Genomic DNA, 27,670 nt, shown 5'->3' on the forward strand with positions numbered 1-27,670 from the left:
TGCTGTTTGAGACTCCAAAGAACATAAATTAAGCTGAGATTCAGAACGTGTCCTGGTTTTGTGAAAGGAAAATTGATAAATAGAAGAAGTATTGCACTGCTCTTGTCGTTTGCTCCCTTCCCCCACATGCCTGTTTTGTATTCAGAAGGTATTCATCCTAGTTATCTGCTGGGCACAAAATACGGAAGTATCGTCTTATTTATTGTGTCAGGCCCATTGTTTGAACATGACTTATCCGATGGGCCAACAGGGCTACAATTATGACCCACATGAGTGAAATTCAGTCAACCCCACGAGTTTCTAAACCACGACAAGTACAACTTCCGTAACTGTCGCATTTCAATGATACGAAATTTCAAACTTTTCATGGGACACGAAAAGAAAAGGATTCTTGTTGACATCCATGAATATATTAGATGGTAATTTATACGAACGATTGGTAAAACGTTTTAATACAGCACACACATTAGGTGAATCTATGAAACAACTAACTGAAAAAAGTGTCAGTTCTTAGAAACTCAAATATTTATTTCTCTAACAATGAGTAACAAAAGTCAACATTGCATAATCCATTTTCAAAATTAAAATAGCTCGACTCTTCCTGTGAGCTGCCTTGCTGTGTTGCCGTTAGGTGGATGGCCAAGAAGTCGCTGCGCACAAATCGCCTTTCCCACGTGGCTGCAGCTGCCCTGTGTAAACAAGAGTAAACACGTTACGTTTATCACAGATTAAAAATGGTTCAAATGGCTCTGGGCACTATGGGACTAAAGACCTGAGGTCATCAGTCCCCTAGAACTTAGAACTACTTAAACCTAACTAACCTAAGGACATCACACACATCCATGCCCGAGGCAGGTTTCGAACCTGCGACCGTAGCAGTCGCGCGGCCCCAGACTGAAGCGCCTAGAATCGCTCGGCCACAGCGGACGGCTCATAGAGTACATTTGCTGCAAAAGTGAAATACTGTACTACAAAAGAAGAAACGCAGAAATATTATTTTCGTCAGTACAAAGGGTAACAAAGCAGACAAGATAATAGTCACCCCGTTAACAGAGCGCATTGGTCACTCTGGAGAGCTGTACGTAGCATAAGAGTGCTACTAGGCGGCCATGTCAAACGCCATTGCTGATCTAAGTAATGACAGTGGACGTGAGTGTACATGCTAGTCGGTTATTCATTATCAGCGCAGACGTGGCTATCGCGTTTGGACGTGCCCGTGACAACACCGTGAATGAAACTGCCCAATTTGTTGGTGTATAAATTCGGACTGTGCAATGTGTCGACAAGGAAGAGGGTCCCAATCGCAGCCAGTAGTCGTTTAAATATCTTAGCTGCTAGAGACCGAAGACGAGTATCAGGCATTGTCAGTGATAATCGGTTTCAAACCAGACAGCAATTGCTGCTATTATTGAATGCAGGCCCATCTGAGCTACTTCCCGAGCGATTATTCATACTGATCCATCTTGTAATATCGATCTTGTACTACGAAAATTACAATAGTATTCATAATTGTCAACTTAAATGATCAAAAAACAAATTTACACTAAATATATTATCTTTATGCTTCAGTTTCCCTGCAAACGAAATTTCTATCTTCATTTATAAGATTTCTAATGTTGCCATCGATAATGAAATCGATTTTATAAATTAAGAAGAATTACTATTTTTCATATTGTCAAAATTTGCGTCCTTTGTTATTAATCATTAAGGATATAAAACCTTCCATAAACAATTATTTTCATAAAACAGATATAAATTAAATCTGAAAAACAATGTCAATTAAGACAGTCGTGTTAGCACTAATTTGGACTATATCCTGCTCTAGAAGGTACAGGAAGCTGGGTTCGTAATATACTTACAAGTTTTTGGGGAAAACACGTCAGAGTGGTTTTAGCATCTATTGAGTTTGGTACATGTCGATGTCTCATCGATTATGTTTTTTGTATGGTTCAAGCAATCTGCACAATGTATATTTGGAAAAGAACACGCAAATAAAAGAAGAAAATGGTTAAAAGCAACATAATATGCCAGCGAATTGTCATTTGAACGAACCTGGAGAAAATCTTTTCAATAGGTTATACAGGAACAAAGGAACCAGTCCTGACACTGAGCCCAACTTTGCAAGATAAGTACTATTCATCTGAAAATATTATTATTATTATCATTATTATTATTATCATTATTATTCTTGATTGTTATAATTATTTTTTATTGTTATAATTATCATTGTACTACTGTTATAATATCTATTTTTTCTTTAACATCAATACTGCATAATACGTTATATGTCCTTAATGTTATGTAGAAACTGTAACTCGTTCAGTCTGAGTATGCCTGGTTAGGTGTAAGAGAGGGCCTGAAGGCCCTAATCTTGCCAGGTAAAATAAATGCATAAATAAATAAATAAATATGACGCATTTGTTCTTACTATATACTTCAACGTTGTATAAACTATGAGATAGTTATTACAACGTAATAATTGTTCATGGCAATATGTGGACTATAAGTAATGGATTGCATTATAATGAACACTCCTCATAAGTCACATGGTCTTAACTGCAAAGAAAATGTCTGGAACTATTTGGAACAGTGAGTGAAACGTAGCATTCCGTATCCCTGCAGTACAGTAGCTCAACAGTATACAGGGTGGTCAGAAACAGTATGAAAAGCTTGTAAGGGTGTTGCAAGGTAGGTTGTGCTAAGAAGCAACTGCTAACAAAAAAATTTCGATACGCTGCGCCGCTTCTGGTTTAATTAACACTGAAGCCAGGCAATCAAGTCATTGCTCGTGCAGATTCAAGCAGCCTGTCAGAGTCGGTGTTAAAAAATGTGTTCTTCGTTTGGTGTCCTCAAACCTAATTAGATAGCGATACAAAAACTGAACTTTGAACTGTAGCAAGTACCGAACTCTCTACCGTCCAACGGTTTAGCGCATTTTTTTTTTTTTTTTTTTTTTTTTTTTTTTACTAACCAAAGGAAGAACATGTTTGGCAACACAGCCTCTGGCAGGCTGCTTAGATCTGCGAGTGCAGCGAACTGATTGGCTAAATTGTATACTAAATAAATCGAAAACAGCGCAACGCATCGAATTTTTTTTAACAATTATTTCTCGGCACAACCTACCCTGCAACGCCCTTACAAGCTTTTCAAACTGTTTCTGACCACCCTGTGTAATCAGGTAGAAGAGTGTTCATCTGGATATGGCATTTCTGAGGATACTTCCATACTGCTTTCCTTGCCGAATTGAGGCCACTATCAAGACTAGAGGCGGCGTTACTCGGTATTAGTGTGATGTCTCCTGTGGATGACTAACTTTTTGGCCTCGTGCCTATGAAGAATGACATCCGTGCCAGATATGTGCTGTTATCATTACTTTCATTGTTATGGGAAGCACATGACGTCATAAAATCATAACATGTTGTATGTAGATTGCTGAATATTTTATTCTTAAAATAAACTGTTGCATGTTAGGGTTTAATATTCTGTCGACGGGAAGGTCATTACAGAAGGAGCAGAAACACTCAATGGAGGGGGATAGAAAAGGAACTCCGACGTGTTCTTCTGAAGAGAACAATCCGGGAATTTGTCCTGAGCGATTCTGGGAAAACACTGTTAATCCAGTCTGATTAACCAGATGGGGATTTGAGCCCACGTCCACCTGAAAGTTAGTCAAGTGTGTTACCATTGTACCACTTCCACTGGAATACAAAGTGAACCCGAACTTTATTGACAAAATTTCGATATAAGGGACTCGTTGTCTCCGTTGGTGTAATTGTACTCCGTTTGATTCATTGAACCCATTCATCTTTGAATTGATACTGTACTGAAACAATCTGGAAAACAGTGCAAATGTTGAAGGTACGTACTGCGTGTCTTGTTTGGAGCAAACGTATTGCATTCACTCACAACACTAGCGACCGACAACAGGAATACCCACTTTCATCTTTGCTCCCAAGCTCTCATTCAGTACTGCTTGGCTCTGCTTCGGGTTTCTTTTACTGTACTTTTGGTTACTTTTAGTGGTACGTTAACAGTGATATTCAGCAGTACGAAGGGGTTTACTGTCTGGGAGTTGGCCAGTATGCACCTCGCGTATGTGTTCACTGAATGAAATGGAAAGACAGCACTACGACGCTATGCCGAACTGTTCGCGCAGCGACGGCAAACAAATCACAGTTCTTTTGTATCTGTATCTATAGCTTGTCATATTACTCAGTGTTTTTGTTGTTTACTTTGGTGATTACTAGTTATAGGCTTTTTCAACGTTGTGAAGGTATTTTCGCAGGTAACAAAGCAAACTGAGGTATCAAAACGAATAACTCGTGAGTACATTACTACCCTGCAATCATCCATCGAAAATCACAAGTCCCTTATGCCAAAATACACAGAAAAAAATCGCTGAACGACCTCCGAAAATTTTTAGATGGATTTCGGGTTCACTCTGTTTAGAAATATTGGGAGGGCAAGAATGATTAGGTTGACTTACTCATGAGTGAAGTTGTTAAACGTCAATTTTACTACTACCCTAGACGCTGCGTTTAGAATACTTTAACCATAGTCACTGATTGCAAAACATTAATGAATATCAAATCACATTCCAACCCCCTTTCCGTTGCACTAACGTGTATGACCCATACAACATGCATATCCAAATTATTCATACAGTGTCTTGCACACAATTTTTTTGAAATACGAACACAAAAAATAGCCAAAGCTAAGACTTTACATGTACATACATAATTCGCAAGTCATGGTATGGTACATGGCGGAGAGTACCTAGTACTACTCCTACTTACTTCCTTTACTGTTCCACTCACAAACAGAACGTGGGAAAAACTACTGTCTGCGTATTTGCCTCCGAGCGAGCCCTAAATTCTCTTAGCTTGTCTTCGTGGACCTTGCACGAAAAGTACGTTGGTGACAGTAGAATCGTTCTCCAGTGAGCTTCAAATGCCGGCAGACATTGAAAATGTCGTTTATTGGACATTCAGAAAAATAATGGACGCATGTGTGAGTCAGTCACTGATAAAACTGAGTAAAACCTTCTTCCTGAAGGTTCAGATGAGTGGTGAATGAAACACGTGAAGTTAAAAACATTCCAGGTTCTCCTCATATCGTCGTTGAAGAAACAATACCGCGTGGATGCCTTTTCCGATATTTCGTACTTCGATCAGCTGGTATGCCTTCTGTTGGCCACGGGGATGACCAGTTTTCAATTCTTCACTATGAAAATGTAGCTGAAAAGATACCACGTAAGTCAGGCAATATAAAAAAGGTGTAAATTCTGCATTATTACAAAAGAATGAAATATCGAGTAAATGGAGTGCCGGAAGCTCGGTGAAGGTATTCGCTGATGATGCTGTTGTCTATAGCGAGGTCGCAACGCCAGAAAACAATACTGAAATGTAGACCTACACAAGATTGGTGCAATGGATGGTAGTTGTCAACCGCTCTCCAAAACACATCACCACTTTCAGTTCCGCACCGATTTCTTTTTCGGTGAAAAGATTGCCTTCTGAAACGGTGTTCTCTTCCATCAACTGAAGCTTTGAGACAAGAGATGTTTTCTAACGCGATGATAAACGTAGTATGCATAATACTGTGCTGTGCGCGCTTTTGCATTTACACGGCAATTCGACACAGAGTCAGCTACGTGGCATTATTTCTTCAACGACGATGCAGTCTCGGAAAGAAATCGCCACAGCGAATGGAATACTTAGGTGCGTCACATGACTAATGCGTATGACCTTATTCTCGTTATATGCGTAACGGTCGAGCACACTGTTAGCAAGATGTTCAACATGGAAGCATTTGACCATGGCCACACAGCAGGTGTCCAACCGATGGGAGACAATCTCCGAGATCGTGTAGGCACTGAGTTCCTCAGGCGCCATCATGTGGATCGTGCCTGGATTCAGAAAAAAACTGACACCCCCATGGTCAACAAAATGTTGATGACAAGAGTCGTGTTCGACTGTCCCAGATCGTATCATAGTATATGAGGGCTAAATTGCAGCAAATCATTCATCATTTCAGTGCTGACCAACAAAAATCAGTGAGAAGCCATTCCATCCGTATCCGTCTCCTTGCTGTGGTTAGAGAAGCCATGTGTCCCTTTGACTGCTCCACGTCTCAAGGCATATAGCGGGCATGTGGGTCGGAACACCCCGAATGCAGACTCCAAGCATGGAAGGAGGTCTCAATCTACATATATACTGTGAATGTGGTTTGTGGCGGACGGTAGTCGTATACCACTGTCACTTCCCCCCTTTCCTGTACCAATCATGAATGATGTACGGCAAAAATTTTTGTTGGAAAAACTACGTGCGAACTCGAATCTCTCTAACTTTGCTTTATTGGTCCTTTCACAGTATACACGTAAGCGGAAACAACAAATTGCTTGAAGTTTTCTACGAACTTACGCTAACGGAATTTTAACAGCAAACCATATCATGATGGTAGTGCCTGTCACTGGAGTTGGGTGAGCATCTCGATGACACTTTCATGCTTACTAAACCAACCCATGGCGAAACGCGCTACTCTTTTGTGAATCTTCTCTATTTCGTATCCGAATCCAATCTGGTAGATCAGTCTGTAACAACATGTTCCACGAAAATCGGGGTTCCGATTTAGTGTCCCGGTCCGTCACATAATTTTAATATGCTGGGAAGTTTCAGTCCATTATCCCGTTCGCTACATAAGACGACGACAATGCGTGTTGGCTAGGTGCAGTGTTGTCTCGTAACAAGCAACCGCTATTCGCGTGAAAGTACTCTTTTTTCATAATGCGCTCAATATGAAAGAATATAATGGGTAAGCTGAGTTACAATGGTTTGAGAAAAACTCGAAGGAAAGACCTCAAACTTTCTGAGCACATCAGGGTCGCCAGGGAAAGAGATGCACTACTGGTCATTAAAATTGATACACCACGAAGATGATGTGCTACAGACGCGAAATTTAACCGACAGGAAGAAGATGCTGTGATATCCAAATGATTAGCTTTTCAGAGAATTCATTCAAGATTGGCGCCGGTGGCGATACTTATAACGTGCTGATAGGAGGAAAGCTTCCAACCAATTTCTCATACACAAACAGCACTTGACCGGCGTTGTCTGGTGTAAGGAGGAGAAATGCGTGCCATCACGTTTCCGACTTTGATAAAGGTCGGATTGTAGCCTATCGCGATTGCGGTTTATCGTATTGCGGTTTATCGTATTGCTGCTCGCCATGGTCTCGATCCAATGACTGTTAGCAGAATAAGGAATCGCTGGGTTCAGGAGGGTAATACGGAACGCCGTGCTGGATCCCACCGGCCTCGTACCACTAGCAGTCGAGTTGACAGGCATCTTATCCGCATGGCTATAACGGATCGTGCAGCCACGTCTCGATCCCTGAGTCAACAAATGGGGACGTTTGGAAGACAACGACCATCTGCACGAACAGTTCGACGATGTTTACAGCAGCATCGACTATCAGCTCGGTGACCATGGCTGCTGTTACCTTTGACGCCGCATCACATACAGGAGCGCCTGCGATGGTGTACTCAACGACGAACCTGGGTGCACGAATGGCAAAACGTCATTTTTTCGAATGAATCCAGGTTCTGTTTACAGCATCATGATGGTCGCATCCATGTTTGGCGACATCGCGGTGAATGCACATTGGAAACGTGTATTCGTCAGCGCCATATTGGCGTATTACCCGGCGTGATGGTATGGGGTGCCATTGGTTACACGTCTCAGTCACCTCTTGTTCGCATTGACGGCACTTTGAACAGTGGACGTTACATTTCAGATGTGTTACGACCCGTGGCTCTAACCTTCATTCGATCCCTGCGAAACCCTACATTTCAGCAGGATAATGCACGACCACATGTTGCTGGTCCTGTACGAGCCTTTCTGGATACAGAAAATGTTCGACTGCTTCTCTGGCCAGTACATTCTCCAGATCTCTCACCAATTGAAAACGTCTAGTCAATGGTGGCCGAGCAACTGGCTCGTCACAATACGCCAGTCACTACCCTTGATGAACTGTGGTATCGTGTTGAAGCTGCATGGGCAGCTGTACCTGTACACGCAATCCAAGCTCTGTTGGACTCAATGCCCAGGAGTGTCAAGGCCGTTATTACGGCCAGAGGTGGTTGTTCTGGGTACTGATTTCTCAGGATCTATGCACCCAAATCGCGTGAAAATGTAATCACATGTCAGTTCTAGTATAATACACTACTGGCCATTAAAATTGCTACACCAAGAAGATATGCAGATGATAAATGGGTATTCATTGGACAAATAAATTATACTAGAACTGACATGTGATTACATTTTCACGCACTAAACACAGCCTTCCAAAATGCCTCCACAAAAGAAGACGAAGTAAATATACCAGAATTCGAATCGAGAACAGCTGCCAACATGAGTAACGTAGAAGTAAATATCGTCGGAGTAGTGAAGCAACTTAAATCACTTAATAAAAGCAAGTCTTCTGGTCTAGTAGACTGTATACCAATTAGGTTCCTTTCGGAGTATGCTGATGCATTAGCTCCATACTTAACAATCATATACAAACGTTCGATCTACGAAAGATCCATACCCAAAGACTGGAAAGTTGCACAGATCACACCAATATTCAAGAAAGGTAGTAGGTATAATCCACTAAATTACAGGCCCCATATCGTTAACGCCGATATGCAGCAGAATTTTAGAACATATATTGTGTTCGAATATTAAGAATTACCTCGAAGAAAACGGTCTATTGACACAGAGTCAACATGCGTTTAGAAAACATCGTTCCTGTGAAACACAACTAACTTTTTATTCATATGAAGTGTTGAGTGCTATTGACGAGGGATTTCATATCGATTCCGTATTTCTGGATTTCCGGAAGACTTTTCAGACTGTACCACACAAGCGGCTCGTATTGCGTGCTTATGGAACATCGTCTCAGTTATGTGACTGGATTTGTGATTTACTGTAAGAGACGTTACAGTTCGTAGTGACTGACGGAAAGCTATCGAGTAAAACAGAAGTGATTTCTGGCGTTCCCCAATGTAGTGTTATAGGCCCTTTGCTGTTGCTTATCTATATAAACGATTTGGGAGACAATCTGAGCACCCCTCTTCGGTTGTTTGCAGATGACGCTGTCGTTTATCGACTAATAAAGTCATCAGAAGATCAAAACAAACTGCAAAACGTTTTAGAAATAAATACCGGGTGATCAAAAAGTCAGTATAAAATTGAAAAGTGAATAAATCACGAATAATGTAGATAGAGAGGTACAAATTGACACACATGCTTGGAATGACATGAGATTTTATTAGAACGAAAAAAAGTTCAAAAATCTCCGACATATGGCGCTTCACCTGATCAGAATAGCAATAATTGGATGACAACGTAAGAGAAAGCAAAGATGATGTTCTTTACAGGAAATGCTCAATATGTCCACCATCATTCCTCAACAGTAGCTGTAGTCGAGGAATAATGTTGTGAACAGCACTGTAAAGCATGTCCGGAGTTATGGTGAGGCATTGGCCTCGGATGTTGTCTTTCAGCATCACTAGAGATGTCGGTCGATCACGATACACTTGCGACTTCAGGTAACCCCAAAGCTAATAATCGCACGGCATGGGGTCTGGAAACCTGGGAGGCCAAGCATGACGAAAGTGGCAACTGAGCACACGATCATCACCAAACGATGCGCGCAAGAGATCTTTCACGCGTCTAGTAATATGGGGTGTTTTTTTTTGTTCTAATAAAACCCCATGTCATTCCAAGCACGTGTGTCAATTTTTACCTCTCTATCTACATTATTCCGTGGTTTATTAAGTTTTCAAATTTATACTGACATTTTGATCATCCGGTATCTGAATGGTGCGAAAAGTGGCAGTTGACTCTATATAACGAAAAGTGTGAGGTCATCCACATGAATACTAAAAGAAACTTGTTAAACTTCGGTTACACAATAAATCAGTCTAATCTAAAAACCCTAAATTCAACTAAATACCTAGGTATTACAATTACGAACAACTTAAATTGGAAGGAACACATAGAATATGTTGTGGGAAAGGCTAACCAAAGACTGTGTTTTATTGGCAGGATACTTAGAAAATGTAACAGACCTACTAAGGAGACTGCCTACACTACGCTTGTCCGTCCTCTTTTAGAATACTGCTGTGCCGTGTGGGATCCTTACCAGATAGGACTGACGGAGTACATCGAAAAAGTTAAAAGAACGGCAGCACGTTTTGTATAATCGCGAAATATGGGAGATAGCGTCTCAGAAATGATACAGAATTTGGGCTGGAAATCATTAAGAGAAAGGCGTGATTCTTGAGTTTCTCCCGGCGTATTTGATAATCAAAATATCCACGGGTGTACTGCCGGTCTATAGTGTCCAACGGGCACAATATTTCGGCGATCAAACATGTCGCCATCATCAGGTGAACTGACGGACTGGGCTCCGAAATATTGTGCCCGTTGGACATTATAGACCGGCAGTACACCCGTGGATATTTTGATTAAGAGAAAGGCGTTTTTCGTTGCGACGGAATCTTCTCACGAAACTCCAATCACCAACTTTCTCCTCCTAATGCGAAAATATTTTGTTGACACCGACCTACATAGGGAGGAACGATCACCACGATAAAATAAGGGAAATCAGAGCTCGTACGGAAAGATATAGGTGTCCATTCTTTCCGCGCGCTATACGAGATTGGAATAATAGAGAATTGTGAAGGTGGTTCGATGAACCCTCTGCCAGGCACTTGAATGTGATTTGCAGAGTATCCATGTAGATATAGATATAAATGGAACACATCCTGCGGCAACAAGCAGCCATCAGTTTGTTCATAGAGGGAAGTTTTGGTCGGGAAGGGGGGGGGGGGGGCGAATTATAGGAGGGAATCAAAGACTGACTACAGCAAGGAGATTTAAATGGATGTTGGTTGCAGTAGCTGTGCATAGATGAAGAGGCTTGTATAGGATGAACTAGCCTGGATATCTACTTAAAAATAGTGTACGGACCGGGGGATGTGCGGACTGACCTGGCTAGCGGGGCTGGCCGCCGGTGGCGCCCTCCTCTGTGTCGTCCTCCTCCGCCTGCTGGTGCTTTTCCTCCGGCTTGTCGTCGGTATCCGGAGGGAATTCTACAATGGGGCCCCCATTCGCAGCGGCAGCATCCACGGCGGCAGCCTCAGCAGCCATCCGGGCATTTTCACGGCGCAGTTCATGCAGCAGTTCGCTGATGTTCTCATTCAGTGAGTGAAGTCTGGACCAAAATTCCATCAGCGTGAGTAGCATATCTACTCGATCTGGGTATCTTTCGATGTATCTGTAACAAGCAGACGCCACTGACATTTAACCTTAAAATCTGAATGACCATTTATTAACTAAACGTTTTGGATAGTTTTAGATTCATGGTCATTAACAAGAATTTGCCGATTAACATAAAACAGTCAAACATGAATCAAACACGCAACGTTAAATACAAAGAAAAATCCTGGTTATGTCTCAGGTAAGAAAAATGAAACTTCCTGGGAGATTTAAACTGTCCCCCTCAGATAACACTGTTTCACAGTTAAAAGCAAGTAAGTGGAGAAATAAAATTTTGTTAAGAACCGACAGAGACATCGCTAAGTGGGGTTCATCTGCCGGCTACGCAACGGTGTAGTAACCGAAAGTCAACATGGGAAGCCGAAAGTACAAACAAGCTGGGAGCTCGTTTCATCGGAGTATGCGACAGAGAAGCCACGAGCAACTGATTCAGCACTCTGATTACAGTGTGGAGCAAATAGGACGCTCTACCTGTAAGAAGGCTTCATGTAGTAACCTCACCTAGAGATGTCATAAGAATACCTTTCAGGATACAAACTTTGCGTAAAGGAACACTCTGTAATCCTGAAGTTAGCCACCAGAGCATCGGAGAGCGCAGTCAGGCTCAGGAAACGAGAGCACAAGCTCACTCTCAGAGTTAGATCATCCCATCTGCATTACGGATACAGACGGAAGACCAGCTGTATTAAGTTTCGGGATGCTCTGGTGAATTCGACAAGCGTCTTCAACCTGCCGCCGACTTTGAGTCCACTGCTGCAAACCCACAGCCGCCCAGCAATGGAGGCGACTTCTGATTTGCAAGCTGCAATCCTGCAGGGCACAACGGTGAGTGACTTAAGATGGGGGCCGGGCTGATGTCCGGTAGATGAAGGACCGATCTGGCCGTCTGCAAGCTGTTTAACTGACCAATTGGGTTCAAATGATTCATATGGCTCTGAGCACTACGCGACTTAACTTCTGAGGTCATCAGTCGCCTAGAACTTAGAACTAATTAAACGTAACTAACCTAAGGACATAATACACATCCATGCCCGAGGCAGGATTCGAACCTGCGACCGCAGCGGTCGCTCGGCTACAGACTGTAGCGCTTAGAACCGCACGGCCACTCCGGCCGGCCTGACCCACTGGGCACCTGGGGCAGTACAAGTACCTTCTTACCGCCTGCATGCTGGGACTGTCGCTCAGGGTGCCCTTCATGTTTCTGCTGTGTTTTTTACCTACACACCATCTCAACAGCCGACCATAGGGGCATGCAGATTCCTGGGACCGAGCCTAAGCGCAGATTCACTCATCGAGATCGCTGAGGTTCTGCTGGACACGCATAGTCATGCCAGGCTGCGGGGACGCACAGCCGCTGCATCCGCCTGCGACGGGGCTGCATCACTGAACACAGCCAATGCTAGGACCTGTATTCAACAAGTTCATCGCCGGACACTGACATGCCACCTCGCGCTTTCAAGGAGTGTGGACAAAGTCCGCTCGCAGCCAGGCAACGCTGGGAAGAAGACACAGTGATTCTAAAATTCTCTCCAATAAATTATTGTTAATTGAATGATGTTTCATTAGCGCCATGGCGCTCTACAGAATCACACATCCCGCTCTTCACGCGACCTTGGCTAGGGCCATAAAAGTACATTAATAATATAATTAAAAACGTGTTATTTACATGTAATTGGCCAGATGTGTACTGTATGTAGACCATATCTAAAGTCAACAGAATATTCGAAAGGATACCGACGTATGTTCCAGCCAGATTTTTTTTTTTTCTTTTTTCACTCTTCAGCCAAAGATCACACTTACTGAAAATAAGTTTTGAAACAAGTAAGAAACAGATGACAACAAATGTATTGGACCATTTTTATGATTTAGAAAACTTTTTGGTGATTTCTCCCTACAACTGAATATAATCACTGATGATAGTATCAATGGTGCTGTGGTATAACGGTGATTCTGGGGTGCATGAAAATGATCATCATCATGATGGAGGTGGAATGACGAGTCTGACTATGGTGTCCCGTAGAAGATAGCTAGAAATCATTGAGGTGGAGGAAGTGAGAGGGAAGGAAATGGAATAACGACATGAGGTGGGCCAATGTGGCTAGGACTGGAAAGAAGGGTACGTCTCGAATGTGCTGGGACTGAGTTTTACGATTAATATATTGGGTCCGAAGGTGCTCCAGAAAGAGGAAAAGTTGTGGGAAGTGGATGAGTTGGTATAGGATGCGTGATGGGAAAGATAGCAGGATGCGGAAGACGAGGCAGAGTAGGTCTTTCCAGCGTGTCGTTAAGGGGAGTTAGGACAACCAGGATCATCAAACCTGTTTATGATGCAGTCACAATCTATGTTATGAGTAGTATGAACAACCTGCACTTTAAACTGTAGCACTGCGTCTTGTTATTATAACACAAATCATATACCATGGCATACTGGTAGGTATTACTGAACACTTGAGTACCTCAGTGTGTCTGGCCTGATACTGGTGGGTCATTGTTAGTTTCCTCGCACGAACTAATTACAACATTGTCCGTGAAATTTACTAATTAATGCTGACTTCGGAGTATCGAGAGTGGCGTCTAAAATCCTAAAATAAGTTTTTGCACAAAATCTGATTTAGTGATAACAATCACGTCCGGAATACTAGACCGACATAAAAGTAACGAGACTGCTCGGATCTATCGGATGTGCTCTAGTGTGGGACTGTGTCCTTACACTGTGGGAGTTTCCATTACAATACATTGTTGTCCATTAAAATTACAACACCATAAAGGCGGTATGCAACAATGTCAAATTAGCATGAAGTATACCACATGCTTGGAAATGGAAATGATCAGTATTTCAGAGCTACCGCCCAAAGTAGGTAGGATTAACTTCATCTGCATTCCGTATACAAGCAAAGATTGTGCTGTGGGTTTATCACTGAAAAATCGCATTTCAATGTTTTTTGTTAATGATAAGATTGTGTAACACCTCGTGAAGAAGAAGAAAAGTCTGTAATGTGGACACCTTAACTTGACAGTTTCAGCTCGTTGGTGACTTGAATTAAGGTTGCATAACAAACTGGTAAAGATCAGGCCTTGAGTATCAAGTTACTGCACTGCCAACTTCAGCAAACAACTCCACTGTTCTGTTAGCAAATGTTTTGTGTATTCTGCATGGTTTTCTGTTGATCGTTGACCTCTTTTCTAATTTTAAGATGAGTATAGGGACCCATCCTGATACATGACGGGGTAGGAGTACGACTGTCACAACACCAGAGTAGACTGGCAATCCCTATGCCCACATGACAGTCTTGCTGTTGGAAAAGCACAGAACACGGACCTTGGCTGATAGCCCTGCGACATGTAGGTGGGGGTTGTCATCCCACACCGCTCATCACCCCTCGGGAAGGCGAAGTTATCTCTTGTTTACGCTCTACACTGCTGGCCATTATACAGAGTCTGCAACATACGAGTGCGTGTCTCGTAATTCGACAGTGGTCGTAACCTCTCGAGACTGTGGTTTATCGTTCAACGATATTGCTGCTAGCATTCGCTAGCTTCCTACGACTGTTTCACTAATATGGATCGAAGGATTTAGGAGGACTATACTCAAAGCTACATACGATCTCGATAGCCCTACGCTCCTAACGCCCGAGAGGACACACATACAATGACGAGCCAAAACATCCGAGCATCTGTTTAATAGCGATGTGGTCCACCTTTGGAAGGTAATGTGAGTGATATGGATTCTATAAGGCCCTGATAGTTTTTCGGAGGTATGTGGCACGATATGTCTGTGCACAGGTCACACAACTCCCGCAAATTACGGGCCGATGGTTCGTGGGTGTGGACTTCTTATCCGATAGCGTCCCAAACGTGTTCCATTGGTTTCATATCAGGTGAATTTGGTTAACAAGACAACAACATGAATTCATTATCATATTCTTCAAACCACTGTAGTACTATTTTTGCCTGTTTGAAGATGCCGTTACCGTCTGGGAAGGCATCAAACATCAAGTGATGAAGGTGGACCGCAGTAATGTTCACACAGCAAGCAGCCATCATGGTGCCTTCGATTACAACCACAGGTCCCATGAGACCCCAGGTGAATGTCCGTAATAGCATAATACTGCCCCCAGCAACCTACGCCGTGGCGCAGTGAATGTTTCAAGGAACTGTTCATCTGGATAACAGTGTATCCAGATACGACCTTCAATCTGTCGTGACAAGAAACTTGATTTATTCGATTAGACGATACATTTTTATTGTTCCACGGTCCAATCTCGATGGCCCCATCTCCACTGCAATCATATCTGACAATGTCGGCGGCTTAGCGTGGGAACATAAAGAGGTTGTCGCCTGGCGGAGCTCAACCTCCAACGAAGTGTGCCGTACAGCGTGCTCCGTTATGCTTATCCCTGCAGTAGCATTGTACTCACTGTCAGACGCTAGATGGGCAACAGCTCGCCGGCTATCCCGCTTTACGGAGCCAGCATGTCTCCGATCTCACCGTCATGTCATGCAGCGTAGGTGTTGAACATCTTGTCACCTACTCGTGGTTTTATCCTCCTTGAACCACATTCCATAGACGCTCACGACAATTGCACGTGAACAGACGACCAGCTTCGCCGATTTCCAGATGTTCGTTCCCAGGTGCCGGCCGTAACAATCTTCACATTCTCAGTGTCTCTGATATCAATGGGTTTCTTCATTTGTGGTCCATATCGTCACTAGAATGATTCGTCTCTTCTCCACTTAACGTAGTTTCCTTAGCGCCTCACGTATCCCCAATGCCGCCAGTCGGCATTCTATCTCGCGTTGGGTAGTGTTCTTAATGTGTTGGCTCATCAGGGCACATTTCTCACGTGTTAAGGTCAGTGGCCAAGGTCTATCTTTCAACAAGGTAATGCAAGAGTGCAAGTTGCCTGTGCTCTCCTGACCTACCACGACACAGAGATGTTCGACTGTTACTCCGCCTAGAACTTTACGAGGATTCCTCACGCGCTGAAAACATTTACTCGTGAGGCATGTCTACAGACTGCCACGTTGCTACTCGCCAACCACTACGAATCATGAACTTTGGCATAGACGTCAAGTCGTATGGAATGATGAACCTGTATCTGCCATCTAAAGTCAGTTCGACTTGGTGCACAGCCACGCCAGAAATAGCTGCTTTATGACTTAAATTTCGCACCCTGTGTACTTACAAATCGTCTCAAAATTTGATAATGTATTCTTCCTTCTATACTTTTTACACACTACAAGCAATATTTCCCTACTTCCTTCTTTCCCAGTATTAAAATTTGGATTGGCAGCAGTATATACACAATCAGTGGGAACTGACATACAGTTTACTGCAGACATTTCCTTTTCTATGGCCTGCCTCACTCTACCTCAAGCAAAAGCCTCGAGGATTCCTTTGAATGGTTGCATCCTTGTAAAAATAATCTGAAGTAATTAACGAAATATATGGAAGAATATAAACAAGAATGATAATATTATACGAAACTGATGTCCAGATGGCCATGGCCAAATCTCATTTAAAAGCAGTGCTTTTGCAGTATGACCTCGTTTTGAGAGGGGGTGAAATATGTTCTTTTACTTCCTTTGAAGTTGGTCTGGTAACATGTAACTTATCATTCCCTTGCATTTTGGGTTCGGAGGAAGAATGTTCCTATTCGGACTTCGACAGGGGAAGGAATGTTATTCCTTTCGAGTCTGACGCAATAGACGGACAGACCATGAGGATATCCTCTTGGTTGTTAGCGGCACAAGAGTCATCGCCTGACATCCGGCGGAATTTGATTTCGTGCAGCCAAGCGCTGATGGCTTGGTTGCTCACTTATCAGTGTATGCTGTAGCGGAGACACGTAATACATGCCGAATGTTGTAGTCAGAGGCTACTAGACTGGCTAGACATTACCTACGACTTCTGGTATCTCTAAATTTTCTTTATTTTTATTTGCATTGGGTTTGTTGAATCATACTGCTAACAGCGTGGTACAAATGTAAAACCATATACACTGTACAGAGAAATCACAATATAAACAGTTTGAGCAACAATTTAAGATTATTTAAAAGGTACTATACTTATAGGTGAGGATTCTTGACTTATCGACTTTTGAGAAACTAGAAAATAAAAAAGAACTCAGTAGAAGCGGGAAAGTATACACCTGATAATTAAAGTGTTTAAGCAACCACGAATAGGGCATCAAATTTCATATATTCATGTTATTATCTCATATAAAATAAAAAAGGCTTAACATAAAATTTCTCCCATATAAAACTGAATAGATAATCCAGGAAGTAATGAGATACAACTCCAATAATGCAAGTATTACAATAAAAAATAAAGAAAAATTTAGAGAGGAAATTGATACAAATAAAAAGGTGATTGGAATTAACTTGAAGTATAAATTACTAAAGCGGCAGAGAAAAATTTAGGACTGGCCAAGAACAAAAAGAAGACAAGATGGGATGAAGAGTATCAACAAGACCACAACAAAGGGCTCAAAAATGGACAAAATGGAGATGTTAGAAAAAAGATGAACACGTAGAAAAATTCAGACAACAAACGAAAGAAATATAAAAAAGTAACCTGGAAAATCAAAAGAGTCTTTCAAAAACTGCAGCTTGTAAAAATACAAGAAAATTTCACCAAAACCAATAACATAAATGTTTACCACACTTTTAAACAAATACTTAATGGCATTAAGCACCAAGTATTTGTTTCAAAGATGAAAATGGTAAAATAGTATCAAATAATAGGGAAAACTGCGAAATATTAGCAATAGTTTTTGACAGACTCTTAAACTGTTCAGTTCCAACAGTTACGTCAGAATTTCCAGGAGATCCAGAGGCATACCAAATGTTATCAAAATTTTTCCTGGTGAGAGTTCAAGATAGTTTAGACTAACAGTTGAGAGGATATCAGGGTGGTTTCCGAAAGGGACTCTCCTGCAGACAACAGGTTTTTAACTTAAAATCAATAATTCAGCAGAGAATGTTAACCAGCGAACCTAAAACAATATCATTTACTAATTTCAAGACAGCATTCGATTCGACACACAGAGAAACAATAGATAAACACATTATAGGGTTCGCTATTAAAGCAAAATTAGCAACTGTAATTCGTGAAACTAACAGATATGATATCTACAGTTAATTTTCTGAGGGAAGCCATTTTAAATAAAAACTTGTTTTAGGCAATGAGAAGGCTTATCATCATTACTGTTAAGTTGCGTTTTATAAAAATTGTGGGAATGTGACAGTAGGAGTTAAAAAATTACAAAAGTGATCTATTAATTGTGGAAAGTAAAATAACTGGAATTAAGAGAAACTGCTGGCTTTTGCAGGCTATTTCTATATACATACAAAAACATTTGTCGCTATTAGTTGCTAAAATAAGTCATCTCAACAGAACTGGTCTCAAAATTTTTGTTGAAAAAAGAAAATTCACAAAAAATATGAAAATTGTACCAAAATACATAGAAACACAAATGGATGAAACAGAACATGTTAGAAAATTTAAATATGTTGGAGAAACTATTGAGCAGAATGAACTAGAAAAATCTGCAGTGGGTTTAACAGTTAATACAATGGGTTTGATAAAAACTATCTACAAAAAGAAATGTATATATCGAAAAACAAAACTAAAAAATTATACCAAGGTGGTAAAACCAGACTGTTTATGTGGATGTGAATGCTTAATGATGAACCATAAACTAGAAAGAGTACGAAGATGATAAAAAGGGTTTTGTAAAACCAGACTGTTTATGTGGATGTGAATGCTTAATGATGAACCATAAACTAGAAAGAGTACGAAGATGATAAAAAGGGTTTTGTGTCTTTGAGGATCTTAATGGCACAATAAAGCCAGAGCACTTGTTGGAAGAGGCGCTTTCAGCTTCACAATGCTTTGAGTAAACAGGTTTGCCGTGCTCCGAATATACTACAGGAAAACAGCGAGTTGTTTATAGCTCCTTTTCCTTTTTTCTCATAGTCGCAGAAAGAGTCGCCCTTGATACCTATCGGATGTATGTGGAAAGGAGTTGAACCACTGTTGGCACGCATTCATGCCAAGGTAGTTATTAGTTTCCTGCTTGCCTGAAATTTTCGATAGCAGGGGAATCTTCTAATTAATTGTTGGATCGCAGCGTAATATTGACTTTTATGTAGATCGAAAGGCGCCAGTCCTCTTCCCATTCTTCCTCAAGCAGTTTACGTATCCGTACTTGAAATCGAGGATGGTAGGTAATTGGTAACTCTAAGATGGAAATAAACTTGTGAGAAGCTCTGGGAGGAGAGGAGTAATAGTGACGGCAGTCGGAGATGACCGGTGGGAATGCCTGCACTCAGCTACTGAGGCTGACTGGCTGAACAGCCTGATGTTTAAACAATTCCAGGAATTTGGTGTAGCACGTGGAGTCCTGCGGTTTAGGAGGTAACTTTTCGGCCCTGTGGAGCGGGGATGATGTTTAAAAGTCGACAGTTAGTGGTTCTCAATGGTCGATACACCTATTCTGCCAGTATCAAGAGCTTAAACGAGTTGGCAGCACGAATTCTGATTAATCATTTCCAATTTTATACACGAGGGTTGCGACTTAGTGAATAGTCAGAACAGGTTTTGTACAAGTAATTGAGCTATAAACTATTTGGAGATTGTGTTTTCTGGAAGCGACAGACTTGATGAGGTTTAATTAAAACTTAATAAACGACGTTTCCGTGGAAACTTGAAGTGTTGTATTTTGATGTGGTTTTTGACCTACTGGCTTTGAACTTTTACCCTGTTTTGTCCTCGTGGACATTTAAATGGAAATTGTAAGAAGCCAGTTTGGACTTAGTGTATTGACGATTAGTGGTGTAGGTGTCCCAAGGCAGTGGTCCGTTCTCGAAATTTATCTCTGTCCAGAAAGTTAGCTACTGGGCATTTATCGTTTGAGATGGAGTCGCGATAATTTTAATCTCGAGTCGGGACTCTACGTAGTACGAACAACTGAGTTTCATTTTCTCGTAATTTTATGTTCATCAGGATATCATTTTTCCAATTAGAGTGACGCCTGCACCGAAACTTTACCGAGCGGGCGCAGTTGTATGAAGATTAACTGGTATCCATGGCGACAGTGGTAAAGTTCCCCGGCCGGTCATTCAGATTTACATTTTCCGTTGTTTTCTGAAATCGCTTCAGGCAGATGCCTGTCTCGTTCCTTTGAAAATTTTGATTTCCTTTCCCAACCCTAGTCTGTGCTTTCAGTATGCCCATTATAGATGACGAACTGAACTGTGATTTAATGTTATGAAGCGGTACTTACAGCGCACTGCATCGTGATATCCATAGCAAACCCGTTCCCATAACGTACCAGTAATATACAAACACAAATATACACTGTAAAAGTAATTGCAACTAAATACTTTGTACATTAATGTGTGTTACATGAAAATGTACATTTTGGCAACGAATATGCTACGGTATGTTCCCAAACCATGACAAACTTTGCCGCGCGGAATGGCCCCTCAGTTTGAGGCGCCATCTCACGGATTGCGCGGCCCCTCCCGCCAGTGTTTGGAGTCCTCACTCTGGCATGCGTGGGTGTGTTGTTCTTAGCATAAGTTACTTTAAGTTAGTTTAAGTAGTGTGTATGCCAAGGGACCGATGACCTCAGCAGTTAGATCCCTTAGGAATTCACACACATTTACATTTTTACTCATGACAAACTTTGCATTTCTTGGTCCACGATATAATGTTTTTTGTAACACCTCCATCTGATGACGAGCCGGCAGAGGCTTGAGAACTAGTTAGTGGTGCAATAAACTGTATCAATAAATCCAGAACAAAGCGACTAGTTACATATTTACACCCAAATAAATCGCCTAGTTTGTGCTCCATCTACAATGACCTCGCATCGATGAGAAGTTAAACCCTAAACTTTCTCCCTATTTCTTTGTTGCAATAATCTTCTCTGGACTTTGATTCGGCCCTCCGGGTATACGTTAGGTGCACTATATATTGAATGTGTATCTGGGAGTTTTTGTAATTATTAATGCTCGCTCTTCGACTACCAGTCACGAACTGTAAACAGTGATAAAATCTACCGTGGACGCATCACGGGCGATTGAGCACTTTGTTTCAAGGTAGCGACACCAATGTCTATGTCACAGTCAGTTGTTTGTTATGATATGTAAGCAGTCTACGAGCACGTGCGTCAGACGAATTGCTCATTCAAGCTCTGATCATAAAAGTAATGTACACTCTATTTTTCGACGAAATGTGCTCTGTCTTTTTCATTGTGTAACAGCGTAGACTCGACAACATTTACGCATTTTGAAAGAGACGAGTAATATTTGATATTCTAAAATATTGTTCATCAGGTTACGGGTAAAATCAATAATCTGGTAGAAAAATGTACTGTACGCACTTTCTGTTCCATTGAACTACATATAAGTCAATGATTATACTTCAGATACAAACGCATGTTAGATCAGATTTTGAATGGATGGTTGTTGGTTTTATTCTGCATCGTAGATTCTGCGCAGATGAGTCGGGGAGAACACTACCCGAGACAGGTGCGGTCCAGGTTACGCAGAACACAATATCAATACGATGAAGTCTTCTCGGGTTATCAGCCGAGTCATCCTTAGGCGAATCAGTCAGCCTGAAGATGACAAGTACGAAACTTGTTGAAATGTTACCGCAGAATGACGCCGTGACTCGGATGATAACCCGAGAAGACTCCATCGTCGAGATTCGCTAAGAAAGTCTAAATTCTCAATAGCAAGATACTACCAAATACTACCTTAGTACGACGAAGATATTCTCCGCAATATCTTTGTGAGCAGGAATGCTAGTCTAGTAAGAAGTGCATGGGTTTTGGAACATAAAGAGATACTGAGACGGACGGAAAATTTGTTCCTGGATAATTTAATATCAACATTGCCCACTATAGGCAAAGGATCAGATTCTAATCCTGTTGCAGCTAATGCTATTAAATAGTCCGAATATTATGACACACCAGTTGCCCTGATCTGTAATTTATTTAATGTGAAAACACAAGTTTCGCGAAGACATGATCTCATTATCAAGTTCTATAAACAAGGCAAACACAAATCATTACTTCGCATTTGTTTACTTGCTTACGTTCTTGTAAATGAAATCTGTCTATATTGTCAATGTAGTATCATACACCTTAAAAGTATTATACCATTAGGCACAATTAAAAATAAGCAAGCAGCAAACATGCAGTGTCAAACATACTGTACAAGGCTCTTCAATCTGCTAATCTCCTTAGTAGTAATTAAGTTTTTGTGTTTGTAGTTCGTAATTTACAACGTATATAGAGAGCACATTTTGCAAAGTGGATCAAGCGTTAGTCATCAGGATTTATTGGTTGCCAAGGGTTGGGCAATTGAGACGATATATCAGTGAATATTATATCATATTTCAATAGTTGCAAACATTTTCATTCTGATTGGTTTTAGGTTTTACTGTGACATACGTATAACCAGTTAGAGGTCTTTGAGTCTATCATTTTATCACTGGTTGACCCTGGCGTATTGATAATAAGGTATTACAATCTTTGTTAGGCAAATTGCAGTTACTTTCGTTAGTCTGTAAAAAAAGCTTTGTGAGAGTGTTGAATGACAAAGTAACTACGAACGTTATACCATGATATGTGTAGTGGGGCGTAATATGTGTCTGACAATGCATGTTTACTGCTTGCTTATTTTTGCCCGTGCCTAATGGCATAATACTTTTAACGTACGTAATGCTGCTTGGACAATACAGTCCAGTTTCCGTTATATGTATGTTAGTGTGTAAAATAACGCGAAATAATTATTTTGTTTTCCTTATTTATTGAATTTGATACTGGGATTATGACTTCCCGAAATGCGTTGTGTTTTAAATTAAGTAAATCACACGTTCGTGCAACAGATGCGTCATAATCTCCGTACTGATATCGGGTTACAGTTTTACCATTGGTCTACGTTATTAAATTTGCTACATGGTTCACAAAAGGATACAGTACGCTGTCTAGTGAATACCGCAGGCTGTATATAAATTCTACAGCGTAATGAAGGTACTCTTTGAAAAATCCTCGTACTCACAAGTGGTAGCCCAGCAAGATTTACAGAGGAGTTTCTATGGAGTTTCGAATATAGGAGAGAGGTTCAGAAGCAGCAAGGCTTAGTGAGTCAGACCAGGTGAAGTAAGAAGGTAAGAGTATTTCACGTGCAAACAGTCTCCACGTTATTGGTTCCCGTCTTAAGGTGAGAGAAATATTGACAACACGATACTCTTCACTGGAAAATGGGTTGTTAAGTACTTAGATGCCAGAACAAATACTTGGATATGAAATGGAACCAGCAGGTGAGTAGTGTGGTAGGGAAGGAGGATGGTAGACTTCGGTTTATTGGGAGGATTTTAGGAAAGTGTGGTTTATTTGTGTTTGGGATCCGTACCAGGTCGGACTGAAGGAGGACATCGAAGCAAATCAAAGGCGGTTAGATTTGTTACCGGTAAGTTCGAAGAACACGTAAGTGTTACGGAGATGATCCGGGACCTCAAATGGGGATTACTGGAGGAAAAACGACGTTCTTTTCAAGGAACACTACGGAAAAAGTTTAGAGAACCGGCATTTGAAGCTGATTGCCGAATGATTCCACTGCCACTAACACACATCGCGCTTAAGGACCACGAAAATAAGATATGAGAAATTACGGGTCATATGCAGCCGTAATTTTACCCGAGGGCATGCAGCTTTACTGTATGATTAATGATGATGACGCCCTCTTGGATAAAATATTCCGGAGGTAAAATAGTCCCCCATTCGGATCTCCGGGCGGGGACTACTCAAGAGGATGTCGTTATCAGGAGAAAGAAAACTGGCGTTCTATGGATCGGAGCGTGGAATGTCAGATCCCTTAATCGGGCAGGTAGGTTAGAAAATTTAAAAAGGGAAATGGATAGGTTAAAGTTAGATATAGTGGGAATTAGTGAAGTTCGGTGGCAATAGGAACAAGACTTTTGGTCAGGTGAATACAGGCTTATAAACACAAAATCAAATATGCGTAATGCAGGAGTAGGTTTCATAATGAATAGGAAAATAGAAATACGGGTAAGCTACTACAAACAGCATAGTGAACGCATTATTGTGGCCAAGATAAACACGAAGCCCACGCCTACTACAGTAGTACAAGTTTATATGCCAACTAGCTCTGCAGATGACGAAGAAATTGAAGAAATGTATGATCAAAAAAAAGAAATTATTCAGATTGTGAAGGGGGACGAAAATTTAATAGTCATGGGTGACTGGAATTCGACAGTAGGAAAAGGGAGAGAAGGACTCGTAGTAGGTGAATATGGACTGGAGCAAAGAAATGAAAGAGGAAGCCGCCTGGTAGAATTTTGCACAGAGCACAACTTAATCATAGCTAACACTTGGTTCAAGAATCATAAAAGAAGGCTGTATACATGGAAGAAGCCTGGAGATACTGACAGGTTTCAGATAGATTATATAATGGTAAGACAGAGATTTAGGAACCAGGTTTTAAATTGTAAGACATTTCCAGGGGCAGATGTAGACTCTGACCACAATCTATTGGTTATGACCTGTAGATTAAAACTGAAGAAACTGCAAAAAGTTGGGAATTTAAGAAGATGGGACCTCGATAAACTAAAAGAACCAGAGGTTGTACAGAGTTCCAGCGAAAGCATAAGGGAGCAATTGACAGGAATGGGGGAAAGAAATACAGTAGAAGAAGAATGGGTAGCTTTGAGGGATGAAGTAGTGAAGGCAGCAGAGGATCAAGTAGGTAAAAAGACGAGGGCTAGTAGAAATTTAATTGATGAAAGGAGAAAATATAAAAATGCAGTATATGAAGAAGGCAAAAAGGAAAACAGACGTCTCAAAAATGAGATCGACAGGAAGTGCAAAATGGCTAAGCAGGCATGGCTAGAGAACAAATGTTAGGATGTAGAGGCTTATCTACTAGAGGTAAGATAGATACTGCCTACAGGAAAATAAAAGAGACCTTTGGAGATAAGAGAACCACTTGTATGAACATCAAGAGCTCAGATGGAAACCAAGTTCTAAGCAAAGAAGGAAAAGCAGAAAGGTGGAAGGAGTATATAGAGGGTCTATACAAGGGCGATATATTTGAGGGCAATATTATGGAAATGGAAGAGGATGTAGTTGAAGATGAAATGGGAGATACGATACTGCGTGAAGAGTTTGACAGAGCACTGAAAGACCTGAGTCGAAACAAGGCCCCCGGAGTAGACAACATTCCATTGGAACTACTGACGGCCTTGGGAGAGCCAGTCCTGACAAAACTCTACCATCTGGTGAGCAAGATGTATGAGACAGGCGAAATACCCTCAGACATCAAAAAGAATATAATAATTCCGATCCCAAAGAAAGCAGGTGTTGACAGATGTGAAAATTACCGAACTATCAGTTTAATAAGTCACAGCTGCAAAATACTAACGCGAATTCTTTACAGACGAATGGAAAAACTAGTAGAAGCCGACCTCGGGGAAGATCAGTTTGGATTCCGTAGAAATGTTGGAACACGTGAGGCAATGCTGACCCTACGACTTATCTTAGAAGCTAGATTAAGGAAGGGCAAACCTACGTTTCTAGCATTTGTAGACTTAGAGAAAGCTTTTGACAATGTTGACTGGAATACACTGTTTCAAATTCTGAAGGTGGCAGGGGTAAAATACAGGGAGCGAAAGGCTATTTACAATTTGTACAGAAACCAGATGGCAGTTATTAGAGTCGAGGGACATGAAAGCGAAGCAGTGGTTGGGAAGGGAGTGAGACAGGGTTGTAGTCTCTCCCCGATGTTATTCAATCTATATATTGAGCAAGCAGTGAAGGAAACAAAAGAAAAATTCGGAGTAGGTATTAAAATCCATGGAGAAGAAATAAAAACTTTGAGGTTCGCCGATGACATCGTAATTCTGTCAGAGACAGCAGAAGACTTGGAAGAGCAGTTGAACGGAATGGATAGTTTCTTGAAAGGAGGATATAAGATGAACATCAACAAAAGCTAAACGAGGATAATGGAATGTAGTCGAATTAAGTCGGGTGATGCTGAGAGAATTAGGTTAGGAAATGAGACACTTAAAGTAGTAAAGGAGTTTTGCTATTTGGGGAGCAAAATAACTGATGATGGTCGAAGTAGAGAGGACATAAAATGTAGACTGGCAATGGCAAGGAAAGCGTTTCTGAAGAAGAGAAATTTGTTAATATCGAGTATAGATTTAAGTGTCAGGAAGTCATTTCTGAAAGTATTTGTATGGAGTGTAGCCATGTATGGAAGTGAATCATGGACGATAAATAGTTTGGACAAGAAGAGAATAGAAGCTTTCGAAATGTGGTGCTACAGAAGAATGCTGAAGATTAGATGGGTAGATCACATAACTAATGACGAAGTATTGAATCGGATTGGGGAGAAGAGACGTTTGTGGCACAACTTGACAAAAAGAAGGAATCGGTTGGTAGGACATGTTATCAGGCATCAAGGGATCACCAATTTAGTATTGGAGGGCAGCGTGGAGGGTAAAAATCGTAGAGGGAGACCAAGAGATGACTACACTAAGCAGATTCAGAAGGATGTAGGTTGCAGTAGGTACTGGGAGATGAAGAAGCTTGCACAGGATAGAGTAGCACGGAGAGCTGCATCAAACCAGTCTCAGGACTGAAGACCAGAACAACAACAACATGAAGGCATATAGATTGTCGTTTTCCCCTCACACTATTTGCGAAGGAAATGACTCGAAGGAGATGACTAGTAGTGCTACATGGTACCCTCAGCCACGCACTGTACGATGGCTTGCGGGGTATCGATATAGATGTACAACATGCCGTTGTACAACAGTCTTACCCCGAGTGGATAAACAGGGAAGTTCACTGTGGCAACCTTGGTGGGCGAGCGACCAGGTCCATGTCTCTGTCCTGGCCACCTGGCAAAATTTGATCAAAAGTACACTTGTCCATCAAGAACAAACAAATAAAACTGTTATCCAAGTGTGAAACCACGTAAACGGCGTCTTTGCTAGATCATCTCATCCACTGAATTCCTCAGAAGTTCGAAGTATTTTGGGAGTGATATAGAAATTTATTGAGATAACTTACAGAATCGGTAGATGTGTCATTTTGTAGCAAACAACCTAAAGTTTCACATAAAAGTGTCAAGTGCCGTTTTGGTTTGATGTGACTACCATTTGTGATACGGTAAACATCCCACTGGTAATCAATTTCTTCCCACACACGTTGCAGCAAATCGGGTGTAATTTGTGCACGGCAGTGTAGATTCGATTTATCAGGTCTGCTCATTTGTTTTCTACGGCGAGGAACATA

The 27,670-nt window shown here is 41.4% G+C and overlaps 1 protein-coding gene across 4 annotated transcripts in view; it reads right to left on the minus strand.

The window, feature by feature from the left end:
* Positions 1-515: 515 nt before the first annotated feature.
* LOC126299359 (uncharacterized) overlaps positions 516-27,670 on the minus strand; it is a 168,669-nt gene continuing 141,514 nt past the window's right edge. For all 4 annotated transcript variants that reach the window (XR_007552786.1, XM_049991217.1, XM_049991218.1 and 1 more), the window contains 2 exons: positions 11,039-11,325; positions 516-689 (listed from right to left, as the gene is read on the minus strand). Coding sequence is in view for 3 of the 4 variants with exons in the window: in XM_049991217.1 (XP_049847174.1) it covers positions 11,043-11,325 (283 nt within the window). In the remaining variant the exon portion in view is untranslated. The remainder of the gene's footprint in view (positions 690-11,038; positions 11,326-27,670) is intronic.

Source organism: Schistocerca gregaria, chromosome X, assembly GCF_023897955.1.
Source record: "Schistocerca gregaria isolate iqSchGreg1 chromosome X, iqSchGreg1.2, whole genome shotgun sequence".
Taxonomy (NCBI): Eukaryota; Metazoa; Arthropoda; class Insecta; order Orthoptera; family Acrididae; genus Schistocerca; species Schistocerca gregaria.